Genomic DNA, 20,131 nt, shown 5'->3' on the forward strand with positions numbered 1-20,131 from the left:
TATTTTTACTCTGAAAGAGGCAGCTATAGTCAGTAGCTGATATTTGTGAACCAGGAGGCAGCCGCTGATGGATGGCTGATGGGTCGGGGTGAGGTCACAGGCTCCATAAATTGTTTCTATTCTGTCACAGTGTTTGTGTAGCACTTAGACTCGCTGTGTAATAAAAAACTATGCAGGGAGCTGTCATTTTCTGATACCTTGGTTAATCTGGATGAAATCTGTATACGTCTGTCTGGCTTTCAAATAATGACAAGAACACCAGCAGCTTCCCTTTCACAATAGTTAGAATCTCCATCTTAAAACTCAAACACAGTATTAATACCTTGGAACGCAATAAAATGCATTTTGGTAGTTCTTTCTTTTTTTTTTTTTTTTTAAACACTAAGAAAGCCAAATAATGTTGACTTATTTTCGGAATTGTTTCATAATTGACTTTCAGCCCAAAGATGTATGACAACAATAATGTTTAGTCTACACTGTTTATTTCTTCAATTTGCAACAAGCTGACTTTCACCTGTAAAATCTGATAGAGGTTCAGAAAATTTCCCCCTGAAGCTGTAGAACAGTGTCTTATTCTCATAAACCACCCTGGGAGAAAGATTAGAAGCCTCATCTCTTACTTCCTTTTTACAAGCGTTCACCTCCTGCTAGGCTTCAAATATTAATGGAAGCGTTTTATTTTTGTGCCAGGAAGGTGACCTTCACTGTGTGTGTGTCTGCAGTGAGAGTAATACTCCACTTTCTCTTTACACAGGACAGTTTTTTTAAACTTTGGCTTTCAAGCCAGATTGTGCATTTACAGTATTTCTTCTTTATCTCACCAAAGGCAGTCTTTGATTATTTATTATAGAAGTGGAGAGCTGGAAATTTAAACGTGTTTTCTGATTTAAAAAAATTAAAATAAAAACGCCTTAGAGACACGATGTTTAAATTATTAAATTATGAAGAGCACTTTGATTTCAGAAAACCTGAAATCACCCCGATTTCAACATTTGCCTTAGTTTTATTTGTAACTATTAACATTTTAATGTCTCAACAGGTCTTCATAATTCATTAAAGTTAATCTGCAAGGTTTAAAGTATTAGCTTTAAAACATTACTTGTGAAATATAAAATAATAAAGAATGTTTTCAAATGTTAACTTTTATATCTTGTATTAAAAATAACACAGACGAACAAAACAACTGTAAAGGTGTGAATCTGATGACCATTCATTATTGATTGATTATGGTGAAGCCTTGCCAGGCTTTTTCTAGAGGAACAATGAGAAGATTGAACTGATTCTGACAGTGCTTGGAAAGTGTCAAAGAACTGCCACCCTCAACTTTTAACACCATTTATTTACTGAATGATTTTGTTACATGTCTGATTGTTTATGAAGAATTTTTAATGTGTGAACAAATCAAAAAGCTGAAGCGTATTATTGCCTATTTTATTTTAACTGAAGTCATACTCAACATCTGAAGGTCAGACAGAAAGGGAATCAAAAAAATCGTAAGATGCAGCAAATAATTTAATCTATTTAAAGACCATTTATTTGTTATGCATCACAATGATAGTTAACTTAATTTGAAAATGTTTTTTTTTTTTTCACTAAAAATTGTTTTATCGGTTTGTAGCTCATTAAAACTAAAACATGATCTAGCTCCCAGAAATAAAACATGTAAATACTTCACTGAGGTGCAGAATAAAATAAGAAAACAAGAAAGTAAATTATGAAACTACTGAACAGATTTACAGTGGAAAAATAGGGTAAAATTTAAAAGATAAGTTTTTGCAATTATTTTTAAGATGGTTTGTGTAATGGTGTATCTGTTGACTGCATTCTTCTTTTTTAAAACACAAACATTGGAATTAATGGAGGAAGATCATTTGCATCTGTGGTTCACGTTCGCACAAATGGGAACATAAATAAACATAAACAACCCAGAGGACAAAACTGACTCCAGAGCCAGGTCACCACTGGGTCACTCATGTTTTCAGAACTGAAGAGTCACTGCTGCATCTGAACTTTGTTCTAATTATATTGCGAAAACAACACTGGCCTTAGATTTATTTCTAACTATTAACATTTTAATGTTTCAACAGGTGCTGGGGAGTCTGGAAAGAGCACCATTGTAAAGCAAATGAAGTAAGTTAAGAACACTATTTTTTTTTTATTTCTTGCTTTTGCTCATTTCTTTTTTTTTTTTTACCTGTCATGAATCCTGTACAGAAACGGAAACCACTCCAATGATTATTGAGCAATTTTTGCTATTCCATTTATCTTTTTTCAGTTACTTCTCTGATTGTAAATGTTTTAAACCAGAACAGCAAAAGTTTCAGTTCTATGTCCTTATTAAATAAGATACATTTGGATTCCTCCAGTATATTCTAAGTACTTCTTTTTAAGAATTTATGTTTGTTAGATGAGTCTATAACCATAGAGACACTTATTTCTGTGAAGGGTTCAGTAAACCCACAAACACACACACGCCCATGCACGCGTACACCCAGCTGAGGAAACTAAATTATTCACATTCCTCAGGGCTAACCAGGCATTGAATCCACTTTTTATGAGCGTCAAGTGGAAACAGTCCATTGTTTTTGAAATAATTTAATTAATACATTCAGACACAGATAAATCACCATGTGAGACACACATGACATCCATCTGTTACACACAGAAATAGCCTGTAGGAAGCTAGAAAAACCACAATCCTGGCATCTTAAAGCAAATGAGATCTCATTATAACTTACTTCTGGTCATCATTAATCACTTTAGTTTATTCCATCAAGCAGCTTCACTCTAGAATCAAGAGAATATTATATGAGATTGCTTTTTCAGCACTTTGTTGTGCAGTCTGATGTATCTGATGGGAAATATTTATGCTTGTGTGGAAAGGCAAACACTTCCATTATTATTTGCTTACAATTACAATGCTGCAAGGGATGGACCCACCATGCTGCATGAGCTGAATGCTGCAGAGATGCTGCAGTTCAACTGTGTGTTTACCAGGCTGCTGCATGTCGTCTCGTACATCAACCTAAGACTTGGTTCCTACACTCTGCAATTTTATCTCAAAGTTGTTGTTTTTTTGTCTGCTTGAGTAATAAGGATAATATTTCCTGACTTTCTTCCTCATCCCATCATCATCTGTTTGTTTATTCTTCGTCCATTCAGACATTCATTATCTATTCCTCCCTCCCTCCCATTATTTGCTGTTTCCACATTTTAAATCAGATTGCTCCAAACATATCTTACATAAATTTATAGTAATGTTTTGAGTTTATACTTTAGCCAAATGCTAATTAGAACGCAAATTGTGAAACATTGATTTGACTTGGGAAACATAATTAACCTGATGTGAAATGTTGCAAAGCATGCAGAATAACTTTTGATTGCAAATCTGAAAACATGTTAGTTTTAGTGCTGTCATTGTATTCAATCTGTAACTGTTTAACTGTGCTGTGCATCTGCTTTATTTTTGCTTCTCACCTCAGAAATTGAACTTGCTGGTGAGAGCTCTCTCTGTACTCTCGTGTTCTTCCAGCACCTGTTTTGCTCTTTTTCTTCCTGACAGTGTAATCATACAACTGTGAGGTCAGTTGCTGAGTCTTTATTGACCCTCAAGCAGAGTACTAGTGTGCATCGTTGCCAGTTTTAATGTGATACTGCTGTGACACATTATTGACTGGTTGCATGGATGGTTACCCACCTTTTACCATGCTCATTTCCAAGTGATGTCATTAGAATCAATACTAAAATTGTGGATGCACTTTGACTGTTTGACCAGCCATGGCCATTGAACTCTTCTAGACATATCAGATTGTGTGCCACAGGTTTGTTAAAGTCATGTTCAATTAGACACTGATATACATGGTACAGCCAGACTTGCTTTGTGTGAAATTAGTTTTGGCTTTAAAAGCAGAACCCTTTACAATTTCTGCCCCCTCCGCCCCTGATAAAGAGGTGTGATGAAACCATAACATGGATGATCGTTATGGAGACTTTGTGACTCCACTCTCTGGTGCAGCTCTCTAAAAGTGAGAAATTGAAAATTTCCTATCTTGTTTATTCTAAACCTGACTGTGTGTGGAGGCAAGAAAACATTGTTTGACAGGATAAAAAAAAAAATTATCTGTCTATCCTTCCTTCCATCTTTTCATCTTTTATTCTTTTCTTCCTTTCTTTCTTCCTACATATTTAAAATCTGACCACATTATTTCATTTTGAAAGTGAAAATGTGTGTGAATCCTTATTTCTACCAGATGTATTTGTGCCAACACTGTCAGAAGACTGTTTCTGCAGAGACAATCCATAATTATAGGTGTTGCAGAGCAGCAAAGACAGTGTGAGGCCTCGATTTAGAAAAACAACTGCAGTGTTGCTTCACTTTGTGGACTTTTGAATTTCTCTATTATTTTCCACAGATGCTTCATGTTTTTTTCTGATATTTCAGGATCATCCATGAAGACGGCTACTCAGAAGATGAGTGTAAGCAGTATAGAGCAGTTGTTTACAGTAATACGATCCAGTCGATTATGGCCATTGTTAAAGCCATGGCCAGCCTCAAGATAGACTACATTGACCCTGCCAGAACGGTAAGACACACAAACGCAAGGCACTGACTAAAGTCCAATATTTGTCAAAATTTTAAATGTATCTACACATTATTTAATTTCTTAGCAAATGCTCCATTGTTAACAGCCAGGCTGAAAGCAAGTAGTCCTAATTATAATTAGTAAATCCTACGTGAAGCTGTTGTTCTAAAGCCAGGTCTCCCTTTGGCTTCACCAAACTCTATTTTATCTGCACCATCTTGCAGTTCTGTGTCTAATTCAGACTTTGAAGCTCACAATATGCTTCCCCTGACCATTTTCACCGGTGTGTAGCTTTTCTTCAAAACCCACTCCTTTCCAAGCTTAGCTGCATGCTCCACTTATTTTCACAGTAAAATAACATTTACTCCCTGACTTAGACCTGCCCCAGTGCAACTTGGTGAACAAAGATTATTTTAAGGCTCCGACGCCTCTGGGAAAGCAGGTCTGTTTCTCACACCCTCCTGGCAATTCTTGCTCAGTCAATAGCACCGGGAAGCTGTGCCAGTAAAACAAACGTAGGATCATGTGGTTTCCAGCACGCACCTGTTCTCAGCAGCCTTTCTTTTTTTTCTGAAGAAACATTGATGTGGTGGAAACTGGATCATGGTGTGATCCTTCTCTGATGTATCACTGCAACCAGTAGGGAAACAGTGTCTGCCCTACTGAATTCATCATCCCCTCCATCTTTGATCTGCTCTCTCTCAGAGCTGTAATAGACATGTTGGAGTCTGAAACTTATAAATACGTGCAGCTACTGCAGAAATAGTTACTGGCAGGTCTTCTGGGGGGATTGGGTTTGTTCAAAAGTGCTCACTTTGCTGTCTGTAGCATCAGCAGCTGAATTAATTCGATAGCCTGCTTAATTTGCCCAGCTGTAGCAGGAAGAGTTCAGACATGGTCGCATTGTTAAATTTTTCATTGTTAGACCAATGAATTATAATTTTATAACTATCCATGACCTCCTGTCATTGTCAGGTCTACCTGGGCATTGTAGCCCTGTCAGTACTGGTGTGAGCCTCACGGGTTTTAACTAATGACTCTGACATCACTCATTTGCTTTAGGATTTAAAGTAGTCTTTAGGTTTCACCACCCTGTGATTTTACAGCCTGAAGTTTTGAGTAAATGACTAAACTGAAGGAGAACTTGATGACTGTATTTATGTCACTGGGGTTGAACATTTGTTCATAACTCGCAGTCCTGCATGGTGAAAATGATAGGTTTGTCCTGCCATGCATGCCTGAGGACTCATTAATTTGTTAGTTATGGTGATGCAACAAAAAAGAAGTCTAATTTTACCCTGCTTCCTCCAAACCCAAGTGTACAAATAAGACAATATTTATTTTTATTGAGCTTTTCACCAGTTGTCTTTTCCAAGTTCTTTACAGAGAAATAAATAAAATCAGGAAAACAAAGTAGCCTCAAAAAAACTAAGGGGGAGTCAGGAAACATGAACAGAAACTACTATAAATGTTTTACTGAAACAATAAGTAAAGTGACAGGAGTAGAAACATAAAAATTATAATGACTTAACTGCATGTCTGAATATTTTGATCGTGTCTAAAGCAAAGTGGGACAAACTGTCCGCTGCATCCTGCAGACTTGTTGCAACCCAGGAACAGTTGCACTCAAACCTGACTGAACTGTGTGTCCAAACAGGGAAGCCAGCGTAAGCGCTCAGAAACTGAAGCTGTAATCAGAAGGTTGAGGACACTGCTGGGGTGTGTTGGCGTGTGTGTGTGTGTGTGTGTGTGTGTGTGTGTGTGTTGCTTTTGTTTCTCACCAACCTTTCTGTTAAATGGCTCTGTGTACGTGACGACACTCTCACACTCCTACGCTCAGCAATTAGCGCGTTAGCCTGCCTGCACTTGGATGCATCAGCTCTGTTGAGACGCGAACGCACGCAAGCAAGCTCACACAGTGCGATTCTAGTTTACACAAGTGCAAAAATGTACGTGAAATCAATTTTCCTCTTGGATTTTATCCATTTGGTCTGCCAAATATATAATACATATATGGAGATATAAGTATTACATCACAAGTGATAGACTGGATGGGTCACATACAGTACAGCTGCTGAAGTCGAGTACGTTTGTTAGACTAAATACCACCACAATTAGCAATATATTTTCTGCTGAATATAGAAAAATAAATTATCTAGAAGGTAATTAATGATAGATATCTTAAAAGAATTAAGTAAAATGGAACAACTGCTGCTAATATCTATATTGCTTCCCTGGCTGTAGCTTAAACTTGTAGCTACAGTTGGATGATATTTTGCATACTGGTCAAAAGGTCTGGATATGAATGGTAAGAGGAGAAACAGTACAGAAACATTTGTATTCCCATCATCCATCCATCTATTGTCTTCTGCCTGTCAGAGCCCACACCTTTGACTAGGCCACTCCCAAATGTTTATTTTGTTGTTTTTTCAGCGATTTGGACCCAAGTGTGCTTGTCTTCACTTAACAAATTATTCTGATAATAATTATAAAGCCTTGGATTTCTCCCAAAGATAATGCTGTCGTCCAGCCTTTTTCTTATTAAACAAATTATCCTTTATAAATAAATCATAACACACAATTTTTTTGCATATTTTCATATACCAGGCTAAATTTCTTGCTTAGTACCTTAAAAATTCTCCACAAAGGAAACTCATAATTGTCATTGCCTCTATTGTAGGATGATGCCCAGCAGCTTTTTGCTCTCGCTGCAGCTGCGGAAGAGCAAGGCATTCTTCCTGAGGACTTGGCCAACGTGATCAGGCGGTTGTGGGCCGACGGCGGCATACAGAATTGCTTTACGAGGTCGCGAGAATACCAGCTCAATGACTCGGCAGCGTAGTAAGTATTGATTGGTGTTTTGTGTAAAAGTGATGCATCAGATAATTGCACACTGTCATCTCTGCAAAGGAAATGCGAAAATTCAGCTGGGTGTTGACCTGCCACTTCAAGTATCAAACTCTGAACATTGTGCCTGTGCAGAAACTGTTAATTAGACGTGACTGTAAAGGCTTTGTGAAAATTCTCACTTTATCGTTCACCTTAGATAATTGCCTTTGAACTCAAGTACTCATTTAATGATTCTACCTGCCCTGGATTTATAGTTTTATTGACAAATTTGTATCTTTGTTTTATTAATAACTGTTTAAACCTGCAGTCTTGGAGGAGCCGATCCGTTGGTGTTGTGATTGATTCTTTTTGGAGCATTGCTGATATGAGCTGTTGTGAAAGCCTGCACTAGTTCTCCGGGGGAGTAATGGAGACTGGAGAAATTGGCCCATAACTTCCATTTAGCCGTTATTTCTTCCTTTGTGGGCTTAATCTTTAATATCAAAAACTGATAGAAGAAAAAGATACTGTTTTCTTCATGGGTAAGAAAGACATTAAGTGTTTGCTTAAGGACTGATGATTCTCACATTAATGCCTACAAGCGGCTCTTTTTGCTTTTGGGTATTAATTTATAGATTTTAGCTTACTGAGGAATATAGTATAAGAGTAGTTATCATGAACAGAGAGAATATTTACCAAATTGTTTGTTTTATTCCCTCCGGTATTCCTTTCAGGTTTTGACACCTCATTAAATATTAAACTGTTTGGCTGTGACAAGCAAGAACAGAGAGATCAATGAGAGAAATATCCATTTCTTTTTACAAAGTGTAGAGTGGCTGGACATCTAAAGTTTCAAGCTGGCTTTGGAAGATGATGCAAAACTTGTGTAAGTGGGTCAGCCAGAGCAGCATGTAGCAAAGATCCTTCTACGCCCCCCTACTGACCAGCAATCTGTCAGAAATCAGAGCAAATGCAAGAAATTATAGTGGAGAACCAACTGCAATAATAAAGAGGAAATAACTTTGCACTTATATATATATATATATATATATATATATATATATATATATATATATATTTTTTTTTTTTACAAATGTTTATTTTTTACAATGGAGCATCTTAACAGAGGATCACAAAATGATGGTGATTATTACATGGATCATCATAACATGCCATTCACAACATTTACAAGAAAAATGGTAAATGATCTTTTTTATCACCATGGACAATCTCTGATTTTTGCATATCCGTCTGTCTTGCCTCATAATGCAAGATGATGATCTTTTCACAAGCACAATAATGATTGTAACTGTTCCTAAAATGTCACAAAAACACATTTTATGCAGATTTATAAGGGAGAGGACTGTTCAAAATTGACTAATGAAACCCTCAGTCTGTGAAAGGTAGTTATGTTAAAATTTCCGCTTCACAGTTGATTTTTCATTTCAGCATATCAAATACACCATTTGTACATATAAGGCCACAATACTTCCCCTGAGAAATCTTGTCTAGATTTGAGAGGCAGCTGCAGTATGTATCATTATTTGTGTGTTGTTGGTTAGTAAGCTAAATGTTAGCAATGTGTGTGAATGAGTCAGAGCTGCATTTTTTGTGCAGAGCCTCATCTCCTACAAGACTCACAAAGTGACCCGTTAGAGCATGAAAACCATTAGCAGCAACAAGCAGCTGGAGAGAAGGCTGCACAATCAATTCTGCACATACTGCTGCACTCAGACAACAAAACGCTCATTGGGAAATTTCTGCATAAGCCTTTACTGATGTTGATAGACTGCACCAAGATGGATGGATTTAAAAGTTATGAAAAACTGATATGGATTGTTCTACTAATTAATTGTGTGCTTTAATTGTGTTGACTTGCAGCACATGTGAAGGAATAAAGACAATGTTCTTTGCATGTTCATGTGTTCTGTGAACGGAGTAAAATCTGTCCGGAAGACGCTTCTCTTTGTTTCCATTGCAGCGTCACCGCAGTGAGCTAACAAGAAGATAAAGTTGCAGATCAGCAACCACTGCAATGGAGTCTTAACATGAGAAATACATTTTATTCAATTATTACAACACTGTAACTGCAGAGTCTTGTGTACAAAAGCACTCAAGTCTTGCTAACAAGTTAGAGCTGTCAGGGTGCTTTGGGTTGCAGCCTAACAAACTTATTGTGTGTTGTTCACCACGTAAGCCTGCATGTATTGTTGTTTTGCTTCACCTCATGTGTTAGAAATTGCATTGAGTTCCTGATCGCTATTTTTGTCTCTTAGTTACCTGAATGATCTGGAGAGGATAGCAAAAGCAGATTACATCCCCACCCAGCAGGACGTGCTACGCACTCGGGTTAAGACAACCGGCATCGTGGAGACTCACTTCACCTTCAAGGAATTGCACTTCAAGTAAGATCATAGCACAGTGACCTGATTGGTGGAAGCAGAAAAGACAGACAAAATCAATAATAGCACAGTGCTTCTCAGGTTGTAAAAAAAAAAAAAAAAAAAATCATACACTTAAGGAAACTTTGTAGTTGAGAGGATTTGTGCTGCTAGACAAATGCACCTGATTTTATCATAATCATCATCATCATCATCATCGAGTCTATCATCCAAAGTGAACATTGATGTTCTGGAAAGGTAATCATACCCCTTGAATTTGTTCTCAATATTTTTCCACTTCAAGTTTTGATAGATTTTATTGGGATTCTATATCAGCACAAACTAGTACCAATTTGTGAAGTGAAAGGAAACTGATACAGAGTTTTCAAAGTTATTTAAAGAGGAAATCAAATGTGAATATTGTGAACTGTAGTTGTTTTCTCCACACATTTTGTGTCTGTTACAGTCAGTAGGTCTCTTGGTATATCTTTGGAGACTGAAATGCTTGCCTGTTCTTTAAATCTCTGTAAACAGATATCTTATCATTTTTGCCACATATTTTCAGTTGGGTTTAGTTTTGGACTTTGACCAACACATTCTAATACATTACAATACAACTCTAGCTTTATTTTAAGTACTGTTGTTCTGCTTGAAAGGGAACCGCCACCCAACTCTCTTGTGGTTTGCATCCTATAATTGGATTTCTTCAACAATTGCCCTGTATTTAGCACCATCCATCTTCCTATCAGCTCCGACCAGCTTTCCTGCAGGAAATATATAAATGTAATATAAACATTATATTACAATGTTTGTATGACATTATAATATAAACATCCCTCATATTACAATGTGACCACCCCCATGTTTAATCATGGGGTTGGTGATGTAGAGAATTTGTTTTTCTTCATGCATAGTACATGTACACACACACAAGATACCCTCAGAGTAGAATTGTGTTATATACTTCCTCATGTTTCAAAATATTTCATTTTAGATTCACATAACCTACATATAGTGTAGCTCCTAGCTGATTTTTGTATATGTCAACCGTAACCTGTTGGGTTATGCAAAGGGATATACTGAACTTTATTCAGGCATACTTTTCTGACAAATTTACAATAAAGCAAACTACTTTGAGTCAAAGTAAAATAATAAAAAAAAATCAGATTTGAAACCCTGTTGTAGTTTGCCAATAAGGTATGAATACTTTTTTCTGTATTTATGTGATTGAGAGTGTGCACATTGTTTACACATTTGTCCAGAAAATATAATGGTCCTGTTATTAATAGCATTAGAAGTGGCAGTCCATGCTGGTGTAAAATGGGCAACTCCACCACTTAAAAGCCAAATTATGGCAGAAATTAAAAGCTCAACCATCATTATCGCTCTCAGAGCAGAGTAAATAAATCTGACTCTGCCCACGTCGCTCTTGTTCAATAAAACAAGAGCTCTACTGAGTGGTAACATTTAGTAGGTTCTACATGACGCACTGCTTTTGGTCTTACATAAAATATGCTGTGACCCAGGTGAAGCACTTATGCGTGGGCTGGTAATGGATGTATAGGGACGCCTCTTATAGAGGACAGGAAGTGATTTAAATTCTGGAGAATGGAGGGAAAGGTAAAGAAGGATATTACACCTGCTACAATATTTTGCTGATTTAAGATGCTTTTCTATCACTGAGGTGAATTCATAAAAATGGCAGCACCAGCTAAAGGTCTCTGGTGTGACCAGCCTCCTGATAAACTCTGGCATTTACCCATCGTCTCAGTCTCAGTACTCACCCTGAATAATACACGGAGACGATCGATAGCAGGAAGCAAGCTTTTTATAGTTTGGTTCCTTTTCCGTCAATTACCATAGACAGAAAAGACTGGGAAAGGGAGTTGGTTCACAAGGGGTTTGTGTAAACGGTTTTATTAGATTTCATCAACTTTGTTTACATTTCAGAACAACCATAATAATGAGACCAACGTCCTAAACAAAGAGGAGTTTTTGCCATCAACTTTTACACTCAGCTTTTCCATTTAACATCTTACTCTCAATATAAAGCAGTTTCTGTCTCTCAGAGCCCTTCTCCATCCCCTTCTTTTTACCACACATTTGATACACACAGCATATTTCCACTTCCTCTCCACTTTTCCTCTCAAAGCAACCTCATGAAAGCACGATCAGTCTAACTTCCTCTTTCAGTCCCCCACACATATTCTTCCCTTAAGCTTCTCTTCAGTGTGTCTTTTTTCTGTATTAACCACATCTTATACAAGCAGACAATTTATCCTTTTTTCCGAAATTTTCCCTTGCAGAATGTTTGATGTGGGAGGCCAGCGGTCAGAGAGAAAGAAGTGGATTCACTGCTTTGAAGGAGTAACAGCCATTATCTTTTGTGTTGCACTGAGTGCATATGACCTGGTGCTGGCTGAGGATGAAGAGATGGTAAGAAAACCCCCAATCCTCTAGTCTCTCCTAGATTTACAAACCTGCTCTTTATCTGGTGTCAGCTCAATCTTAGACTCTGCTGGACTGCAAGGCATTATGGGCAGAACTCTGGATTGCAACCTGAGAACATCCAATCCCAGGTTGTAAAATTGGCTCATTGAACATTAATCTGAAGTGTGAGTATGTAGTAAAAAACATTTCCTGAGTGACTTGGAAGGGTTTGGTGAAAGACTTCAACAAAATCTCTGCCCTGTTTATCCTCACGTTTGAATTATTGTATGAAACAACCGTGCCCCCTGGTGGAAGCTCAGAGGCATTGCTGCAATAATCTAGTTCTGTTTTAAAGGTGCATTTCAAGATCATAAAACATCATTGGACTTTTATTTGAGTAATTCACTTCAACAAGGGACATTAACATATTTTAAAGATTCACTACACACAGTTAGGATATTTTAAGATTGTTTTTCAGTTAATGTTTATAATTACACTTTACACATAAGGAAAACCCCAAATTCAGTGTCCAACTATATTAGTATATTATACAAGTAAAAATAAAAAAGGATTTCTCATGCAAAGAAATGTTAAATTATGTCCTCCACAATGAGGGACAAGACAGCACCCTCCACAAGGCAAGCTAGAAAAGGACATTTCTAATGAAATTGGTTGCTAATAATGTTTTGTATCCAGCATATCAGCGGATAGTTGAGTGGAAGGAAATCATGGGGTAGAAGAAGGTGCAGCAAGGATAACAGTAGACTTAATAGTGTTGTGAAGCAAAACCTATACAGGTCTTTAGAGAAGATGCACAAGGTGGGTAGTAATGAACGGGTTAATTACAGTTTGAAGGTTAGTTATTATTCCCTCATCAAAAGCATACATTGAGTAATCATGTATGTTTGAGAAATCCTCAGCACAAATCCTCAGGGCTAACTAAGCTCCACCAGACAAGCAGCAGCAGCAATTAGCCCTGGTGAGACTAATTGCACAATTACCTGGTGAAACCGCAGGTCCTCTGAGCTCGTCATGTGAACTACTTCTCAGAACACAATATGAACCGGCTGTCAAAGGCATAATGGAGGAGCATTATTGCGATGATGTACTGAAGGCGGAGAGTCAGAAAGTGAAGGAGCTACTTAAAGAGACAAAGGCCAATATTAATGCTTTAAATTGCAAAGTCAAATTTTATTTGAGTTATGTTTGATATATACAGCATTTTTACAACAACTAAAGGTAAGGTTATTACTTGATTGCGCTATAAAATGGCACTATGTGCTTGGAAAATACATAATACTGCCCCTTTAAAAGGTTTCCATTTGAAGCAAGATCCATTTTGGATTAAATAACTCATTTATTTATTTATTTATTCATTTATTTATTTATTTATTTGCTCTACATCACACTTAAGTTTGTATTTGCGTACCTTATGAATGCTTAACCCAAAATGTCTTTTAGCACTACTAAAACCTACCCAAGCACCACCAGTAGTACTAGGCTCTAGTTGAAACTGTTGACCATGACCATCTTTTCTTTTGTTTAGAACCGAATGCATGAGAGCATGAAGCTTTTTGACTCCATCTGCAACAACAAGTGGTTCACAGAAACCTCCATCATCCTCTTCCTCAACAAGAAGGACCTCTTCGAAGAGAAGATTACTCACAGCCCTCTCACCATCTGCTTCCCCGAATACACAGGTGCACATCATTAACACTTGCGGCAACTTGCTGCACATCAACCCCAAAACTTTGATAATTCATGTTTTTCTAACTGTTGCTTGCCAGGAGCCAACAAGTTTGATGAAGCTGCCAGTTACATCCAGACCAAGTTTGAGGACCTGAACAAGAAAAGGGACACAAAGGAGATCTACACCCACTTCACTTGTGCCACTGACACCAAGAACGTTCAGTTTGTCTTCGATGCTGTCACTGATGTTATTATTAAGAATAACCTGAAAGACTGTGGTCTTTTCTAAAGGTAAGACATGAGAATGAAAGGGTTTGCAGAAAAGTCTCTGCCTTCTGGAAAAAAAAATACTATGCTTTACAAACATATTCATACCCATTTAACTTTTTTTTTGTCAAGTTTCAATAACAAAATAAATGTGTTTAGTGTTGGTCTATCTACTTTGTGATAGACCAATTAAAAGTAGTGCATTTTTGTTGTGTGGAAGGGAAATTTGTCTGCTGTTGTGCAATATTCTTTATTTTTTTGGATAAAGAATCAAACAGTGCTTAGTAAATGTAAAAAGTTCAGGATGTTGCTTTATCACCTGACCGTGCCTATTCTACAACATTTTGTTCCTGATCTGGTGTTTTACTTACCGTAATTTGCTTTGTTGCTCACTTACACATAGGAAGGCAGACAAAGGCTCTATGAGGCTCTGTTAATTAAAATGAGTAATTTTTGTTTGGTTTGCTGTGGATGCTTGTACTTAATGTAAACGTGTCTGTTTGTTTTTCTCTACTTTCTCTTTGTGCAGGACAGCACCCATCACAAACTGCATGAGAGACTGGAATAGCCATGTGACGATTCCTGCTTTTCATAATGAAAACCTTGATGTGTTCATGTTTGTTTTTGAAAGGGGAACTTGTCAGAACTTCTGCAATCACTGATTGACATTCACCTTCATTCAAAATAAACAAACACATATTTGGTCCTGAAACACAATTTATATCGTAATTTTAAACTGCGACACTTTAATAAGATCTGTAACAACATATTATCTTTGTAGCTTTTGTTTCAAATGCAAAACATGACATGTTATCACAGCACAATGGTGGTGAATATAGAGGAGATTTTGAAAGAGTTTAATCATTAATTGTCCATTTTAATGCCACATGCTCTGATGGTTTCATTTCATTGTTCATTAATTTTGTCTTGATATTGGCTAACAAAGAGGAAACAAAACAAAAAACTTTTTTATATGTGTAAAAAAAGCACATGGACCTCTGTTAACATTCACTTTAAGACCCTTATAACTGCACAGAAATTATTTTTAGAAGAAAACTAAGCATGGAAACAGAAACTGGATGAAGGATAAATGTTTTTGTTTGTATACCGTTTACACAGAGTCAATATTCACACATGTATAGTGGATCATGCATGACCCTCCATAGATTATTAGCCTGTAATCTCCCCCATAAACTGATTAACAACCCCATAGCATCATGTTTAAAAAAAAAAAAAAGCAGAAATGGTTAATGTGTCACTTTTAAGGTATATGTAAGACTTTTAAATGGTTATGTCTGTTCCCACCAAGGATTGTTCTGTCGGTCTTTTCATTCCAAGTCTTTTAAAACATATGTTTGTGCCTTGATATCTGTTTACACTTGTTCTTTAGAGACATGCCATCTCCAGTGTGTGAATTAGGGCTATTTTTATTCCACCCAAGTTCACGGGATCTGAGATTTATGATGCAACACCACACAAAGACAAATGGATGATCGTTGTTCATTAATATTATTCTGATTCTCTTGTTAAATGTAAATAAAGTTTGACCACATTAACTTTTAGCTTCAATGTGATATTTTAAGAAAGAATGTAAAAAAGTTGTTTCTTTCGTCTGAATCTGGGCCGATGATTTGAGACGTTGTAGCCCTCTGCAAAAATTTGTAAAAACCTTACACAATCTCACACTCCGACCCCTAATTTTAGTCAATTTTTTTCAGGGAGGAAAATAAATAAATAAATAAATGTTTTTACCAAAATAACCACAAACCTTTTAAAATAAAGTCATGCTGTACTTTTAAGGTAGAAGAAATAAGTATGTTAGATAATAGCTAGATGGTGACACAATTATAATTTTTTTATTGTTAGTGGCCACCAGACTACACCAAAACGTGTATTTGTTCTGTCACCAAATCATTAAGACAACTGTCAAGTCAGCCTTCTCCTTAACTGTGTAGATTATTAACATAACATTTTTGTATCAAAAATCTGTTTTTGGGTCATTTGTAAAGTAATATTTATCTTTTTGGATAAGTATATCTTGGCTTTTCATTAGCTGTGAGTTTTAAACATTAAAATTGACAGAGATACACATCACCATGTGTCTAGTGACTTTGACATGAGTTCCGCTTTTTGAACTTGAATAACTGAAAATAACTTTTTAAAATTCAAAGTAAACATTTATATTTAATATTTAGGACTTAAAATTCACTGAGATGGATCTGTTAATAACACACATACTTATCAGGTTTTGGTTAATCTATCACATCTGGTAATGAGTTGCTAAGAATTCATTTTTAAAACTAAAATTTGGTCTAAAATTCACAGACACTCACAATATTTTTGACTTTACAACAGTAGGTTATAACATTTGTAACAATTGTTTTGCATTAAAGACTTCCAACAAATTCTTTGCTTTCACTCAAATGACAGTTGAGGGATAGAGAAAAATATCCAGCAGGTGGCACCGTGGAGTTTAGTGACGAAGTTACTCTGAGCAATATTTGGACATTGATTCCCGAAATAAATCGGACAAAAAAAATTTATTCATAAGCTCTATTTTATGTCCCGTCCTAAGCAAAATCATAATCTAAAACTATTAAATATGAAAATTAGTGACCTGAGTTGCAGTTTTTGTTAATAAATCACAGCTTCAAGTGCTGCAAACTTTTTGTTAAATTACAATTAATTCAATACTGTGCAGAAAACAATATTGTAAATATTCCAATAAAAGGTAAGTATTACAAGCAAAAGTGTCATAAACTACAGTCAACAGTGATAACATGATTCCGAATGATAAAATGTTTCTATTGTAGCCTACTATAAGTCTGGATTCCTTTTTTGTGCAGATCCAGATGTGCAGTCAGAAGTTAGACTAGCGCGGTGAAATTTACTCTCAGTAACACGCTGTAGTTGTTGTCACGACTGCGTTGTTTCAGACAGCATCCCATTGGATGGCTTTGTTCAGTGCTCTGCGCTGATTGGGTGCAGTAGAAACGTTAGGAGCCCTCAAATTGATGTGACAGAGCTTCATGAGTGTTAAAGGAGGAAGTTGATGCCAGGAGACACATCATCGCCTGGAATCGGCTTGGATGTGTTGGACCGTTTATTGCGCTTGAGTTAACTTCAAAGGTAAGGTTGACCTAAAGTTCTGGTTGAGTTAAAGTTTAGGAAGTCTTATTAGTTTAGAAGTCTTATTGTCATTTAGCTAAATTTCCTTCTTTTTTGTTCCAGAAAAAAAAAGACTGACTGGGGATTGAGACTTCAGCAAATCTTCTAGCAAAACAATGGTAAGTTTATTTTCCTCTGATTTATTTCCCCACTGTTCTTTTTAGGCAAAAAGGTATAGCATTTAGGTCTAAGTGAACGCCAGAAACGTCGCCTATTTAGTTTTTCTTCAATGATTTGTGAGACACTGGCATGCTTCTCTCCACAAATTGTAGTTTACTCACACCGAAGTGTTCCAGGTAATTGAATTACCTCTCCCCATTGTGTGAAAGCAGCCAAGAGGAACAGGGGGACTTTAACAAGTCTCCCTGTGGGTGTCTCTTTATGTCTGATAAGTTGTACTTGAGGGCCAAATGGTTCGGCACCCACAGCTGTGATAACATCGTGGCATTGTGGTGTCCATACTCTGAGGCAGAACTTAATGCTTAAGGGGGGAAATTAAAAACAACTTTTGGGGGCTGCAAGTGCTGAGAATTTATCTGTTTTTGTTTTTGAAATAAAGAATTGTAAAGCATCAGGTTATTGATTTGAAACTTGCAAAAGGGGATTATCCACTATGCCTGCAAGATTTGTGTGTAATTCCACGGGGTTGCTGTCATTTCCTGCTGTATTAAACACAGCATTCGACATCCTGTGGGCCGAAGGAATCCAGGGAGGATATGTGAGCCAGCACGCCGCAGCCCAGATTCTGCTCCACTTTATTCAAAACTTCCCCTCTTAAGATTAGGAGGCAGAGATTTTTAAATGTCATTTTAAAAATGTGCATCCTGTGGTGTGAATTCTGGCTCGTACTGGACGCAGTGGAGTTCAGAAAGTTGGCAAGTGATCTCAGCTGATAAAAATCCTACTGGTTTTGTGGAAATTGCATCAAGATTTGCCTTTATCTCAAGGAGATTTAAAGGCGTACAATAGAATGTTAACATTGCATTTTCCTTTACCCTTTTTATTGGGATTTTATGTGATAGATCAACATAAAGAAACACAAAACTGATAAGTAGAAAGAAAATGATGTCTTTTATTTTCTTTATAAGAATTAGACAATTTCGAAGTGTTCCGCATTTGTAAATGGAGCCCTTTAAAGTAATATCCATAAATACAATCCTGTATAATAAATAATTCCAATAAGTCACCTGTGTGTTAGAGATAATTAGCGAGCAACATAAAAACCAAGGAACACAGGCAAACATATCTGGATAGAGCTGAAGTAGTGCTTTATTCTAGAATATATCCCAGCTACAGAGCACTGTTCAGTTAATATGGTAGTGGCAGTATAATGCTGTGGGGGTGCTTATTCATCAGCAGGAACAGGAAAGATGCCATAGAGCTAAATGTACTGCACCTGTGGAAGAAAACCTGACAGCTAAAAGAGACTGTCAAAAACTGATTACAGATAATTTATGTCCAATCTGACTAATCTTTAGGAAGAGTTGAATGATGCACCAGTGTGCATCATTTAACTTTTAAATGATGCATACTTTATAATACTTTATAATCTGATCAATTTAATGTGAGGTTGTAACATGATGAAATCTGGAAAAAGTTCCATCTCTTAATGCTTTTGTTGTTGCGGTTGCAAAGCTGATTATAATTCGCCTTGTAAGTTTTGCGTGTGTAAGTGCGTATTTGTCTGTTTCTCCATGTGCAGCTGTGTTTGGGAAACTCCACCGATTGCCTCCGGGACCAAATGCAGTCTATGATGAGGTCCTTGCAGGACCTGAAGCAGATCAGCAGACCGAGGCCGCTGAGTGAGCCGTGTGACCAGTCCTTCGCTGTCACAAGGCTCTGCAAACAGAGAGCGCAGCAGGAGCGACTCACTCGCCTCCGTGTGTCTGACGCCAGCGAGGCCAGCACCTACGACTCTGCCTGCTGCCTGGCCAACCCGCTGGAGGAGGAGGAAGAGCAGCGGGAACCCGATCGGCTGGCGCGGGGCTCCCCAGCCAGCGAGAAGAGCGTGGATTTGGACTCTGGTTTCTCCGAGGCTTCCTGGCAGGATGAAGGTGTGGTGCTGAGAAGGACCAGAAACGTGCGAGTCTCCTCCTCCGCCTGTGTCCGAACAAACAGAGGAACCTCCGGCCGTGCCAGGCCAAAGTCGACGTCTGACGTCTGTTTGGAGCGCTGGACTTCTTTTGAAGCGAGCGATACGGAGGACTGGACCACGTCGCTGCTGAGCCGCAGCAGGAACAGGCAGCCGCTGGTTCTGGGGGACAACAGCTTTGCTGACCTCATAAAGAACTGGATGGACCTACCTGATCTACCAGAACCAGCTGAGATGAAGCCCTGCTCGGGGCGACGTCTTGCGAGGGACATTTTTGGCAACATGCGGCGGAAGTTGGCAGGGATGTCTAAAGGCGTGGAGCTGCGGCCGAAACCAGCAAACTGCACACGGTTGAGAAGAGCAGCGGAGGCTCCTCAGAGGATGTCCTGTCCTGTGGGATTTGAGCCTCTCAAGCCTTTCTTCCATCAGTCTCACACAGGCCTGCATCAGCTGGACACCGATTTCTACAAGTTCTCTGCACTCATGAAGACGGGCAGCCGGCAGCCCATCATATGCAACGACATCATTGGATATATTTGAATGTGATATCTCATCCAAACACATTTAAATCAGACTGTTCTGGTAAAATGTTTTAAATAAAAGTTGTTGTTGTTGTTTTTTTTATATGTATTTATTGAACAATGTGCTCAATATTTATGAGAGAATAAAAGTAAAAATCCTCAAGCAATATG

The 20,131-nt window shown here is 37.6% G+C and overlaps 2 protein-coding genes across 4 annotated transcripts in view; both read left to right on the forward strand.

Annotated features, from left to right (window-relative positions):
• gnai2b (guanine nucleotide binding protein (G protein), alpha inhibiting activity polypeptide 2b) overlaps nucleotides 1–15,926 on the forward strand; it is a 39,455-nt gene extending 23,529 nt beyond the window's left edge. The window contains exons 2-9 of one of the 2 annotated variants that reach the window (XM_044121312.1): nucleotides 2,088–2,130; nucleotides 4,442–4,583; nucleotides 7,264–7,424; nucleotides 9,689–9,817; nucleotides 12,100–12,229; nucleotides 13,770–13,923; nucleotides 14,011–14,203; nucleotides 14,714–15,926. In XM_044121312.1, the coding sequence (XP_043977247.1) occupies nucleotides 2,088–2,130; nucleotides 4,442–4,583; nucleotides 7,264–7,424; nucleotides 9,689–9,817; nucleotides 12,100–12,229; nucleotides 13,770–13,923; nucleotides 14,011–14,201 (950 nt within the window). In that variant the 3' untranslated portion in view covers nucleotides 14,202–14,203; nucleotides 14,714–15,926. Of the gene's footprint in view, nucleotides 1–2,087; nucleotides 2,131–4,441; nucleotides 4,584–7,263; nucleotides 7,425–9,688; nucleotides 9,818–12,099; nucleotides 12,230–13,769; nucleotides 13,924–14,010; nucleotides 14,204–14,708 lie in introns of both variants that reach the window. The other variant, XM_044121311.1, reaches the window with a different exon arrangement.
• A 1,196-nt stretch (nucleotides 15,927–17,122) lies between these two features.
• On the forward strand, nucleotides 17,123–20,127 carry inka1b (inka box actin regulator 1b). 2 transcript variants are annotated; one of them, XM_044121319.1, is made up of 4 exons: nucleotides 17,123–17,308; nucleotides 17,366–17,367; nucleotides 17,411–17,466; nucleotides 19,050–20,127. In XM_044121319.1, the coding sequence occupies exons 3-4, from the start codon at nucleotides 17,464–17,466 to the stop codon at nucleotides 19,977–19,979; spliced, it is 933 nt and encodes a 310-aa protein (XP_043977254.1). In that variant the 5' UTR covers nucleotides 17,123–17,308; nucleotides 17,366–17,367; nucleotides 17,411–17,463; the 3' UTR covers nucleotides 19,980–20,127. The 2 variants fall into 2 exon arrangements, with proteins under 2 accessions (XP_043977254.1, XP_043977253.1); XM_044121318.1 differs by lacking the exon at nucleotides 17,366–17,367 and having other exon boundaries at nucleotides 17,195–17,308.
• Nucleotides 20,128–20,131: the final 4 nt, after the last annotated feature.

Source organism: Gambusia affinis, linkage group LG07 (assembly GCF_019740435.1).
Source record: "Gambusia affinis linkage group LG07, SWU_Gaff_1.0, whole genome shotgun sequence".
NCBI classification, from domain to species: domain Eukaryota; kingdom Metazoa; phylum Chordata; class Actinopteri; order Cyprinodontiformes; family Poeciliidae; genus Gambusia; species Gambusia affinis.